Raw genomic sequence first — 14219 nt, 5'->3', positions numbered from 1 at the left:
GATGATGTGGTGGTTGTTTTAGTAGTATTGATAGTGATGATGTAGTGGTGGTGGTGGTTGTAGTAGTAGTGGTAGTGATGTTGTAGTGGTGGTTGTAGTAGTAGTGGTAGTTGCAGTGATGATGATGTGGTGGTGGTGGTTGCAGTAGTAGTGGTAGTGATGATGTGGTGGTGGTGGTTGTAGTAGTAGTGCAAGTGGTGATGTGGTGGTGGTGGTTGTAGTAGTAGTAGTGGTAATGATGATGTGGTGATGGTAGTGATGATGTGGTGGTGGTGGTTGTAGTAGTAGTGGTAGTGATGATGATGTGGTCGTGGTCATTGTAGTAGTAGTGGTAGTGATGATGTAATGCTGGTGGTTGTAGTGGTAGTGATGATGTGGTGGTGGTGGTGATTGTAGTAGCAGTGGTGGTGGTAGTGATGAAGATGAAGTGGTGGTGGTGCTTGTAGTAGTAGTGGTAGTGATGATGTGGTGGTGGTGGTTGTTGTAGTAGTAGTAGTGATAGTGATGATGTGGTGGTGGTGGTTGTAGTAGTAGTGGTAGTGATGTTGTAGTGGTGGTTGTAGTAGTAGTGGTAGTTGCAGTGATGATGATGTGGTGGTGGTGGTTGCAGTAGTAGTGGTAGTGATAATGTGGTGGTGGTGGTTGTAGTAGTAGTGCTAGTGATGATGTGGTGGTGGTGGTTGAAGTAGTAGTAGTGGTAATGATGATGTGCTGGTGGTGGTTGTAGTAGTAGTGATGTGGTGGTGGTGGTTGTAGTAGTAGTGGTAATGATGATTTGGTGGTGGTGGTTGTAGTAGTAGTGCTAATGACGATGTAATAGTGTTGGTGATGATGGTGTGTGTGTTGTAGTGGTCAGGATGATGATGTGTGGTGAGTGTTGTGGTTGTATGTGTAGTAGTGGTATTGATGATGATGTGGTAGTGGTTGTTGCAGTAGTAGTGGTAGTGATGACGATTTGGTTGTGATGGTTGTAGCAGTAGTAGTAGTGATGATGATGTGGTGGTGGTTGTAGTAGTAGTGGTAGTGATGATGATGTGGTGGTGGTTGTAATAGTGATGGTAGTTGTGGTAGTGGTAGTGATGATGATGTGGTGGTAGTGGTGGTTGTAGTAGTAGTGGTAGTGATGATGATGTGGTGGTGGTTGCAGTAGTAGTGGTAGTGATGATGATGTGGTGGTGATTGCAGTAGTAGTGGTAGTGATGATGTTTGTAATACTAGTGGCAGTGATGATGATGTTGTGGTTGGAGGGGGCTTTCCTTTACCTTTACTATACCAACACCTTTCATATTCACATTTCCTTTTCCACTCTCAATGTTCCTACTCTTGACATTCTCCCCATGATCACACACCTCGCTAACCCCTCTCTTTCCTATCACCACTCCTCATTCCTGTCATATCGTGAGTAACTGTCTTCATTATTATGCTATATATATATATATATATATATATATATATATTATATATATATATATATATATATATATATATATATATATATATATATATATATATATATATATATATATATATATATATATATATATATATAATATATTATATATATATATATATATATATATATATATATATATATATATATATATATATATATATATATATATATTATATATATATATATATATATATATATTATATATATATATATATATATATATATATATATATATATATATATATATATATTTAATACATATCTCCATATAATTAACTTTATTCTATAATCTATATTGTCATATTGATAATGTTTATATATTATATATATATATATATATATATATATATATATATATATATATATATATATATATATATATATATATATATATATATATATATATATATATATTATATATATATATACATCTGGGATAAGGTATAAATTTTTAAGGGCAATAATGGGTGATATTGATTTACACATTTTAAGGTATCAATGGTAACAACAAGATTTGATTGATAAATTTGGTAACAGCATCATACTGTAGATGTTGACTGATGCAAATGCAGCATCAAAAAGAGATGGAACATCAGTGTTTACCCTGCAGTTCACCCCTAGTGTTTTTTTCATGACAAATAAATGTCAGAGACACCTATCTTTATGGTCCCTTGCCAACTCCCTTGCCAACTTCCATATCATTTGTATGGTTTGTTTTCACAAAATTATATATCATAAATGTTCCAAATGATCAATTTGGATGAGATTTTTCAAAATTTATGTTAGACAATTGCCATACAGCTCAAGAACGATACAAGTTACAACTGTTCTGATGTGTTTATTACATTCTCTGAAAAATTTGCCATGCGAGATACAGCCATGACTCTGAAAAAAGTCTGATAATAAGTGTCCCAGACTTTTTAGATTTTTTTTCCTCTTTGAGGGTCATCCAAATCAATGGCACATTTGAATATGCGTAACTTTTAAAATCTATGGACGGATTTTCAAAATTCAAAATAGAAATTTACTCAGCAGAGATGGGGGCTTTAATACTAGCATAGTATAAAAAAAAGAAAAGAAAAGAAATTTTTTAATAGACATTGGTATATTATGTCTGAGTGAACTGGATTTCCAAATTTGAAAATTATTAGAATTACGAAAATATTGGACACTTAAATGATATAAGCAACTGCATACATTTTCAATGGGGGATATCATTTAAATGTCAGAATTTGAACTTTTTATTAGTCCATTTTCACTATCTGGTTCACTCTGACAATAATACTGGAGTGAGATGGTGGGTCACCAACTCTGCCATAAGACTTATATAAAGAAAACATAATAAAATTATAAAAAGAAAACATGAAGGCCAATAACTGAATCTTTGTCTGGAAGGATACATGACAAACAATGGTTAAGATATTCATGGTCTGATGGAGGCAAAACCTGAAGAAAAGCTTCTCTCCAAGACTCGTACCACGGAGTTGAGGCTGAAAATACAATTTTGGAATGAAAAAAAAATAGACTGATTAAAAGAAATTCGTAAAACAACCTTTTATGATAACATAATATGCATGAACGTTATCAGAGCTCTAAATTCGTTCGTTTGATTTAATGTAGAACAACAAACATTTCTGATAGCCATCCTTAGAACCTTCACAACCTACGTCCAAAGTAATCAAAGTAAAACAGCCCTTAACCCTCTCGTGTTCAGATTATTTTTGGGGGAGTAGATAATGAGTTCCCTATATGGCCATGTCACTCATGTAGACATCCTTTGATGATATAAGCCTACCCTTTGATGTCTGCAGTCGCATTTTCGTTTTCAATGGTCACTCATGGCTTAACTCCGCCCAGAAGCGATTCCATAGGTCCATCCATCACCAAATTTCAAACTTTTGTTCTTGTGAGGTCTTAATTTTTTTGATCGAAGAATGATTCGCTATTGAGAATCTTGACCCTTCAACAATTGGTCGTTCTGACAGCTCACGTGTCAACAGACGTATTGAGTCATCGCTGAAACACTGGAAGACGGGTCATCGGATAGTTGCGTCACAATCACCACGTTGTTGAATATATTATCCAGGCACGGATGATAGGTAAAAAAAAGCCAAATTATATTCTAGTTACATTTGAAACAAACAAAGTATATCACTGATCTCGTCTCATTGAGATATAAAGAATGACACAAAAATCAAGAAAATCAACCGATAAATAAAACAGTTGCTAAAAAAAGCTAAAATAAACAAAAGCAATTTTTAAAATCAAATTTCTTCGTAAAACCGTTGTTTTTCAACCAATTTTTCTGAAATAAGGACCATTTGTTCTTCTTTTTTCAAGCTGATTTCAGCAATGTGACTTTCAAATTCCTCAGAGTTGTATTTTTTACTTTTAGATTTTAGCTTTTAGGCCTACTAAAAAAGGTGTTATATTCCTTGCATAACAATAGCTTAATACATTGACAGGTAGAAGCATCTTCGTTTCGGCCAGCCGGCTAGATAGCCTGTGATTGGACGAAGACTTTGAGACGCTTGATTCACAATTCTACACGAATGGACGGTGGCGGTAGATCAAAGAGGTGTAACAAATTTATTTACCAACTACTTTTCTTAGTGCTAAAATTACAAAGTAATCAGGAAAAAAAATTCTGAAGTTCCTATCTCTTTATTACAATAAAATTGATACTATGAATGACAAAATCGCCCCACAAATAAGGGAGTTATAAATTATTCATAATATTTTTTAAAGTTTACAAAAATTGTTATCAAAGTCATTTTTCATCACCAAAGTCGTGATTTTTTTCCGATTTTTACCAAACAAAGTGCAATGTCAATGATTTTCACCCGCAAATAAAATAGGATCCAAATCGCAATTACTTCAACCTATTTTATTTTTTGTCAGCAAATTTATAAAAATCAAAGCTGAAAACATCCTGCGACAGTGACAGGCCTGTCATTTCCTTCACAACGATTGGATTTTACTTACTGAGGCCAGTCTTGACTACCCCGCCCATGAATATTATGCCGCTGGCGGTTTTTGTCAGGTTGAATCTTAAAGAATTAAGAGCCAAATGGCCCATGGAGCCACAGTTAATCTTTGAGAATGTAACAAATTAGGCAGCCGGTACTGGTGTAAGATTAAAAAAATTTTTAAGTCTCATCCTCTTCTTTAATGTTTGTTCATTATGGTTTCAAGCAAGGAATCACAGCAGAACTCATACCCTTTTAAAGAATATAAGCATTAAGTCGTCCCATAAATGGGGTAGACCCTGTAATCTAATGGTGTCACTTCTGTGGTAATCAGGGGGTCTGAAGTTCAATTCCCAGTTGAGGTAAGCTGATTTTGTTTGGGGATGATCTTTTTCGTGTATTTTTCTTTCTGCTTGTCTGGCACTATTTTATATACACCTTTTTAGATTTCTAGCTTGTTATACAAACAGAACCAATGGGGGTTTTGGGGAGGGGGGTTTCGTATCGATAGTATCCCCTTTCCACAAACTCAAATAAGGAACACTTAAGAGCGACCAATTGACATTCTGAAGGGCATCGCAGCACTTAAAACTAACGTTAAGTAAAATGAGTGTTCAATTAATGTTTAGTCTGAGTTAACTTGCCAACACCAAAAAAAATTAGTTTGGGAAAAAAATAAAGGGAAAATCAACATTTTGGAGAAAGAATTTTCAGCAAACCTGAACATTAAAGCTAAAAAGTAATAAATCACTTTTTAGTTTAACTCTAACCTTAAGAATATTATTTTTAAAGCTGAAATAAATTTTATTAAACTGGGTGTTAACTGCCATTTTTGAAAATCTATTTTTAGTAACGTGGAACCAGGACAAACTTCGGTATTTAAGATCCAGTTTAATTATTGAAGGAAAAAAAAAAGAGATATCATTTCCTTTTAAGATCAAACCCTTATTTTCCAGGTTAAATTTAAACAGTAACTAAAAACAACGAAAATCACTTTTTTGTTGGCTGAAATAGCTAAAAGCTTACCCCGGGTGACAGAGACAGTTTTTGTTTCCTTCCAGCCAGACTCAAAAAATTGAAGGCAAGTGATTAAAAAACCTGTCAAATTTAATACTATATGTTGTTTTGGGACAGTTTTATTTCTTTGAATGAAGCAATGATTGTGTACGTGTTCGGACGGATGACTCCAAGAATGACTCCGTGAATATGTCATATTTTGACACATGCATTCAGATGCATGAATTTTTGTGACAATCTCATTTCTACAATGTCAGTCCAGACTGACTGGTGCCGAATGTCAAAAGTGACATGAGAAGTGTACTGAGAAAGGATTTGGTATCAGCAGGCGGTAGCAGTCATATCTAAATCGCTGAAGCTACATCTCTTCCCTGAGTTAATAATTTGTTGTCTTTACTACAAAGCAATGGTTTAGTTTTGCCTTTTTTCATTTCATTGTCAACATTCCACACCTCTGTATGGTGCCATTTTTTTTCAGCAAAAAGCACCTCTAATTACGTCATCAATGACGATATTTAAAACTTCCGTTTGTCATCTTCACCAGCATCATCAAGAGGGGCCATCACCTTGTGTGGTCAATTCAGGAAAAATCATTGTACCTGTGTGAAAAGGAATTGTCTACTTAAACCAAACTATGACAAATAGTTTGTGGATTATCCAGTCAAACCATATTACAGTCCGTTCCACAACCCGTGTGCACACATTGATGTGGATATCTTCACATTGTTGGTGACATTAAGCCCATTTTTTTTTTTCAAATGTTACAGTACCATACATTAGAATTTTTCTTCTTTACAGTATATGAGAAAAAACGAAGGAACGAGTGAACATTTTGATGTTTTACACAGTGAATTCTGTTGTGATAACACAGGCTTGACCAAGAGTTTCCATTTTAAAAGATTCATGTGCACTACTCACTATTATTGCCATCATGAGTTTAAAATGACACAGCAAAATGTACACTTTGTACACACTTGACATAAACAATTGTTACAATTTAATATTTGAAAGCCAGATTTTAAAACTATGGATTAAACATGCACATTTGTCACAGAGGAAAATTTAGAAGTATTTCTCCAGAGAGACGAAGCGCGGAATTCTTTTTCATGGCATGCAGCAAATAGCAGTATGGCTTACATTGTAAGTTACAACCAGGAACTCAGGGGAGAGGTCAAATCAATAAATGTTTATGTCATCTTAATTATGCATTTCTTGTATTTGAAAACTGTGGTTCCTTAAATGGAATCTGGTGTTAAAGAAGCTTACATTCAGTGATATTTCACATTAATACATTCAAAGCACACCCCCCCCCCCCCCCTTTCAAGAATGGCGAACACGTAGCATACTCGATGGGTGACCAGTGGAATTTCGTGACATGTCTTGTCCAACATTTATGATATGTCTTGCTCAACAGTTCGTCGGGTGTTATGTCTTTGTGAAAGGCATTTATTCTCATCCTGTCGGAGACGGGCATAATAATTCGAAAAGACCCTTGTTTTTTTAAATTTATGTCCTTGTCCAAAAAATGTATAAGCACCTAATGGGCTGCTTGTGTCATCCAATTGATTATTTGGCCGTTGCCCACTAGGGAAGAGATATCGTATAAACGCCGCCTGCTTTCAATACTGTGAAGTACTAGATAAATGCTATCTATAATAAACTATTTCAAACAACCCAAAATGATTTGCTAAGCTACACCACTGAATGCAACTTTGTCATGATTATTTCCCAATGGGAAAGAGAATCAACACACCACTACTTCTTCTTCTAGGTTCCATGCCTGGTCCAGGCTTCGGATACTGCATGAATTATCTCTCTCCATTCCTCCCTGTCTCTTGCTTTTTCAAACAGCTCTTGGATTGTTAGGTTGGTGAAGCCCTTCAGTTGGTCTAGAGTGTTTTTCTTTGTCTCCCCCGGGCGCGTTTACCAGGTATTTTTCCACAACTTGCCAGGTATTCATTCTTATCTTTCCTTACTATGTGTCCGAAAAAGGATAGTTGTCGATCCGCTATTAATGGCATTAGTTTCCTTTGTTGGGATGTTTGTTTTAGCACTTCTTCGTTCGTTTTGTGTGCAGTATACGATATTCTCTGCATCCTTCTCAAACACCACATTTCAAAAGCTTCAATGTTCTTTTGTGTTTCTGCATTTGTAGTCCAGCTTTCGCATCCGTATAACAAGATTGGCCACACGTAGCACTTCAAGACTCGGAATCTAATCCCGAACGACATCTGTTTGTTTTTCAAAATGTTTCCCAGGTCCATGAAGGCCTGTTTGGCTTGAGTTATTCTTGCTCGTATGTCTCGGTTACATCTTCCATCTGTTGTCACTATTGAACCTAGGTATTTAAAACTTTCTACGTTGGTAAGTTGCTTGCCGTGAATCGTTATATTGCAGGTGTTGTTGTTTTCGGGGTTTTTCTGTATTACCATGCATTCCGTTTTGGTGATATTCACTTCCATTCCCTTGGCTTCACTATCTACTACCACTTTGTCAACAATCTTTTGAAGTTGGATTTCTGATGTTGCAATGAGTACCGTATCGTCTGCGTATCTTATATTATTTATGTTGTGACCTCCTACTTTTATTCCCTCCATATTAGTTATGCCCCTCATGATTGTTTCTTGGTATAGATTAAACAGATCTGGTGAGGCAACACACCCTTGACGGACTCCTGGAATTTCCTGTAGAGTTTCCGATTTTGATAGATGCCTGCTGGGTGTAGTATAATGTTTGCATGAGTCTGAGGTCTTTCTCATCAGCGCCAATGGAGTGCAGTTGTTTTAGTATTTCTTCGTGGCGTACTCTATCAAAAGCTTTTTTGTAGTCGACAAAACAGAGGTATAGTGGGGTCTGAACCTGTATAGCTCTTTCACTTAAAACACGGAGGAGGTATATTGCGTTCCTTGTCCCTCTGTCAGGTTGGAATCCATATTGTTCTTCTGCGATTTCGGGGTTAATCTTATTCCTTAGCCTGTTGATAATTATACGCAACAGTATTTTGTTGATGTGGCTTATTAAACTTATAGTTCTAAAATTTTCGCATCTGACTGCACCTGCTTTCTTTGGTATTGCTATGAAAATAGAGTTACAGAGATCTTCTGGAATTTTTCCAGTGTTGTATATATTGTTGAATAATATGTGAAGTTCATCAATTGCTAGATCTCCTATGCTTTTTAATACCTCTACAGATATTTCATCAGGGCCTGTTGCTTTACCATCCCTCATTCGTTCCATGGCATGTTCAATTTCACTTTTGGTGATGTTTGGTCCGCTTAATGGTTCTTTGAATTTCAGTGGTGGTTCATTTCTATTTGGATCATTGTACAGTTCGCCTATGTATTCTACCCATCGGCTTTCTATATGTTGTTCTTCAAATAGCAGTTCCCCTTGTTTGTTTTGGATACAACTTCCTGCTGCTTTGCTTTTCCTTTTCCCTGATAGTTCTTTTATTCTTTGGTGAGCTTGTTGGGGGTTGGGTTTGTATTCTCTTTCGATTTCGCAGCATTTCCAGTCTAGATAGTTCTCGTGTGCCTCGATGCATTTGGATTTAATGTGGTTGTTCAATGTTTTGTATTCTGCAGACCCTCTGTTGCATTTTCGTCTTTCTTCAAATAGGTTTAGAATTTCATTTGTCATCCATTCCTTTTTGCTGCTTATTTGAGCTATTGGTAAATGCTTTTCTGCAGTTGCTTTGACACACTTTTGGAATATATCAAATTGTTTTTCACATTTTTCGTTATCAGGTTCACTTTGGCTTTGTATCATGAGTGCATTTTCAAATTCTTCTCTCATTTTTGTTTGTATGCCATTGTCTTTGCATAACCTGTAATCCCTCTTTATTCTACCAGCTGTTCTCTGAATAGCTTTAAACTTTATCCTTACTGTACAAACAACTGGGACATGGTCACTGTCTACATCGGCGCCTGGGTAGGTTTTGCAATTTAATATGCCATTTCTGAATCTTGATGATACTGCTATAAAGTCTATCTGGTTCCTTGCTCTGTCCCCTGGTGATTGCCATGTCCAGGTTCTTCTTGGGTGTTGTTGAAACCAGGTGTTTGAAATCATTAATTTATTTGTTCTACACCAATCTGCCCAGATGTTTCCTCGTTCATTTCTGTCTCCAGTCCATGTGGTCCGATTATGTCACCATCTCTGCCTCTGCCAATCTTAGCATTTAGGTCCCCCATTACCATAAGGACTTCTTGTGATTTACACATTCGTTTTGCTTTGTCTAGTGAATGGTAAAACTCTGTCATATCTGCATCTGTCGCCTCTTCTGTTGGTGCATAAACTTGAATAATATTGGTGTCAACTACAGATCCTCTTAGCTTAACCAGCACTAACACCACTACTATAAACATTTTAAAGTTTGAGTCATATCTTAATGCAAATGATGAAAAGAGCAAAGGAATTCGTCATTGTGAGAAAACAGTTTGGTCAATCATTATCGATATTCAAAATTCGTAATGTCACTTAAAATATAAGCCCGCATGCAAAAAATCACGGCTCCACATTTCGTAATTTGAAGGAATTTGCAATATTTCCTGCACACGGGACTTGGAACGGACTATAGCAAAAGGACTCCTATTGACAAAATCAAATCAAAGAACAGACTCAACTTCTTTGTCTCTGTTTGTATGTATGTGTGTGTGTGTGTGTGTGTGTGCGTGTGTGTGTGTGTGTGTAGGCATGTGAGTGTGAATTTTAGTGTGAATGTGTATATGTTGGTGTATGACAAATCAAGTGAGTGTATAATAATAATAACAAGCACTAGGCAACAGTTATGACTTAACATCCTTTGTTATGATCTGGACATGTACTGAGTTGTGAGCACTAATCACTATAGCTGAAATCGTCAAAGTTGTTATGCCTGTTCTACTTATCACAGAAAAATGTTGATTAAAGTTATTCATTATTATTATTATTGTTTTTGTTGTTGTTGATGATGATGATGATGATATAGGTGGGGGGGGGGGGGGGGGGGGGTGAAGCACATTTTAACCAGTGTCTGTGGGAGATAGCGAGGCAATTATGACCTGAGTCACTCTATTCAATTACCTCCCTTTTATTTAGATTATCTTAAAACTCTGAATCAATATCTGACTGGCAAATTTGCACCCAAAACAATATTCAATTATCCTTTCTTTAAAAAATATAGCCTTGTGGAGAACATTGTGCTTATTTGAGTCAATAAAAAAAATGATACGGCGCACAACTCTACTGAAAGATTTGAAAATTAGAAATGTATTTTTTACAGATAGATAAACAGATAACTTGATTTCCTTTTATAATTTAAAGTCAGTCTGAAAGTTCGTTGAGTCAAACAGATATCATAAAATACGTACCGACGACACAAACACTCTCAAAAACAACCAATCTGGACACTGTAAAAAGTTGTCAGTTTGGCGTTTTTACGCAAATCATTGCATTCGAAATAATGTATTCACTTAATTACTTTACAGAATTCAGATCTACACAAAGTTTTCCACAGTTTTCATCTATTTATGACATCAAGTATTATTATTGCCCATATGATGCTTTCAGTGTGATGGTTTTGGGTGGATAATACCCAAGTTTAATTTCTTTGGTAATAAATTAAAAAATAATAATAATAATCTAAAAAATCGAAATTTAAAACCAGAAAATAGAAGTTGCATTGAAGGTAAAATATAAGGTTTTAGAAAGACCTTATTAAATGTTATGAACAGTCAGGTGGCTCCTTAGCGCAGTGGATAAGCTGTCAGACTCTAACCTTGAAAGTACTGGGTTCAATCCCATTGTGGACATTTAAAAAAAAAGTTTACTTTATTGAGAAAGACATCATTTTTTAAATTAATCTATTATTATTATTATTATTATTATTATCATTATTATTATTATTATTATATTATTATCATTATTATTATTATTATTATTATTATTATTTATTATTATTATTATTATTATTATTATTATTATTATTATATTTTTTTAAAAACAACATCGGTACCATTCAATGTGTTATCGTCGTGCATTTATATGTAAACGTCGATTGTTATCATTTTATAATATTTTATCATTATCATCAGTTTATTCGTTTAACGCGTCTTTGTCATTTTATTGGGGGTTTTTTTTTCTTCTTTTGTTGTTGTTGTTTTTCAAAAACTTCCTGTCCCATCATTGTTTATGTCTATTTACCTTATCTACGCCATTCACACTACACATCTCTCATTCGTCCTTAGTGTCTTATTCGTCGTGTTTTGTTGATAAAGGGGAAATCAGAAACGTCCACAGTATGTCTTCGTCTATTAAATAGAGGCTTACAATTCAACACTTATCATTATTTTTTCCTTCGAGCTTCAAGCAGCAACATTTTCATTAATCAACCAGCACCGCCAACAGCATAAAAACCGTGCGTTTTTGTACACCTCCAGTGGAGGTGCATAAAAACGGTGTGTTTCTGTACACCTCCAACGGAGGTGCATAAAAACGCCACCAAACATAATCACCAGAGTACTGTAATGTAAGGTAAGTTCTCGATTCCAGGATCGTCTTTCAACTCTGCTCACGTCAGCTACTTCAGGTTTATTTAGCAGTTGATTTTCTTACCACAACCTGTGGTGAGGCTCCCCAGGTGCTAGTTGTGAGTTTTCTCACCAGGCTGTTTCTTTTTGTGATTTTATTTGCGGTTCCTTCAATGTCTTTGCGATAGTTTAGTTGTCTGTCCAATGTAGTGCCAAGGTATTTAGGATTGGGGTCTGGGGGTAGTATTGAGTTACCGGCTGTGATCTTCAGTTCTTTTGTTGCCTCTCGATTATTCAAGTGGAAGTTTGTGGATACTGATTTGGTGGTATTCATTTTTAGGTACCATCTATCAAAATATTGTTTCAGGCAGGTGGTGTCTTTGCTTAGAACCTCTTCAATCTCTTTCAGGTTTTTCGATTGATAGGCTAAGGCCCAGTCATCAGCGTATCTAAGTTTGAGTGCTTCGCAATTTGTCATGTCGGAGATATAAACAATGAAGAAAGTTGGTGCCAAAACTGAACCTTGTGGTACCCCATTTTTAATTTTGCGTGTTTTGCTTTTGTTTTCTCCCAATATGACATGGAATTGTCTTGTGCCAGTCATAATAGACAGTATTTAAAGAAAAGTGGTGAATAAGAAAATATAAAGTAAAAATGTAAACAAGCCCATTTACAGTTACCGGCCTCGTACAACTGCATTTTCACTTATTGTTTTATATCTAATGTAAAGTATTGCAAGGTGGAGAAAAAAAAGGAGAATCGAGATTTTGTACCAGGAGGGCTGGCTAAAAACAGCAGGCATTCATCGACTCCTTGAGTAGACCAATGACAGAGACAGAGAGAGTTACCCTCGCAAGCTCTGCTCGCATAAAGAGTTTAATTGCACATCATCAATGTTTTGCGAAGCGGAAGTATGGACCAGGGGGAGAGAGGTTGTCACACTATAAATAGCACTATAGGAGCAAAGTGGTTGGATTATTTTCTTTAAAAACAACAACTGAGGAAGGCTTGTAGATGAATTGTTGACCAGTACCGGTGAGTCAGTAACTCTGATTATAGTCAAGGGATTTACAGGTCTGAAGTATTTGATCAGTTAGTAATTGTTCCTTCCATATTACTAATTATTACAATATTTAATACAGGTAATATTAGTAATGATGATACACGTCTTGCTGAAAGGCATGCCTTTAATGTATAATTTATAAAATACACTAAAACTTATTGGTTACCCATGGATGAAAATGTTGAACAAAAACATTCTTGTTTATCAACACAATAAATCATGCATATGATTGGTAAGATTATGGTCGATGGTACGAATAAAGATTTTTTTTTTTTCATTTGTCTTTAAGTTTAAAATTAAAGTGCTTCCTCAAATGAAACTTTGTCATATTTGTGTTTATTTTCAAATGAAACTACATTTTAGTACCTTTACGATCAAAATGAAGGTTTTCTCAAATGTACATCTTTCATGTTTGTTTTCCCCTTTAATATCTAGTGTGTCATATCGAAAGGGAAGCGAGCGATTAAAGCTTACAGAAAGTTGGGGTTTGTGGAGAGCTAATATATAAATAAAAATTAGTAAATGAAGGCTGACAACATAATCCAATTGTTGCCAAGAACTAGACTTACAATTGAGCTGTATGTCATAAATTCCAATGGTCACCAAGTTGTTGGAGCCGGGTTCAGGTGTGTGGTTAATGATCCCAGCCACAGCATCACTCAGTTGTTTCTTGCTTATGTTCGGCTGTAGTGTCTGAGAGGCCATGTCACATACATTGATACGTAAGTTGTGAATTGAGTGGGTGACATTATTGGCATCACGGATATGAACTGGTGAGAAATAAAAAGGGAGGAATATTAAAGTTTACCCAGAAAACGGTATACATTAACAGTAATCTCTGCCTCTACTCCAGAAACAGGGAGACCACAAAGGTGTATTCCTAAAAATCTGACCTAGACATCTATTTATTTACTGTTTTTACCATGAAAATGGATACCCAAATTGACGCACACATTCACGGCAAGCGTCCATAGAGACTGCGCAGCCATATTAAATTATTATTAACCATGAAATAATTGTGATATCATTCTAACACAAACACACACACACACATATATATATATATATATATATATATATATATATATATATATCTATATAGATATATATATAAAGAGTGCAAGGGAAAAACAGGGAATGTCATTGTTTGTCGTTTTGAGAAAACTCAAAAACAAACTTTGAACACTCATTGATCTATTGTTGTTCCC

At 35.4% G+C, this 14219-nt stretch overlaps 1 protein-coding gene across 1 annotated transcript in view; it reads right to left on the bottom strand.

Moving 5' to 3' along the window:
• LOC144977194 (trafficking protein particle complex subunit 8-like) overlaps positions 1–14219 on the bottom strand; it is a 170296-nt gene that overhangs the window by 142614 nt on the left and 13463 nt on the right. The window contains exons 2-3 of the mRNA XM_078922133.1: positions 13581–13781; positions 2854–2943 (exon numbers count right to left, since the gene is read on the bottom strand). Of these exons, the coding sequence (XP_078778259.1) occupies positions 2854–2943; positions 13581–13781 (291 nt within the window). The remainder of the gene's footprint in view (positions 1–2853; positions 2944–13580; positions 13782–14219) is intronic.

The sequence above is a fragment of the Berghia stephanieae genome, chromosome 7, assembly GCF_034508935.2.
Source record: "Berghia stephanieae isolate SIO BIC M18660-M18661 chromosome 7, UCSD_Bste_1.3, whole genome shotgun sequence".
NCBI lineage: Eukaryota > Metazoa > Mollusca > Gastropoda > Nudibranchia > Aeolidiidae > Berghia > Berghia stephanieae.
The sequence above is the reverse complement of the archived record's forward strand: the minus strand, read 5'-3'. Positions and strand labels throughout refer to the sequence as shown.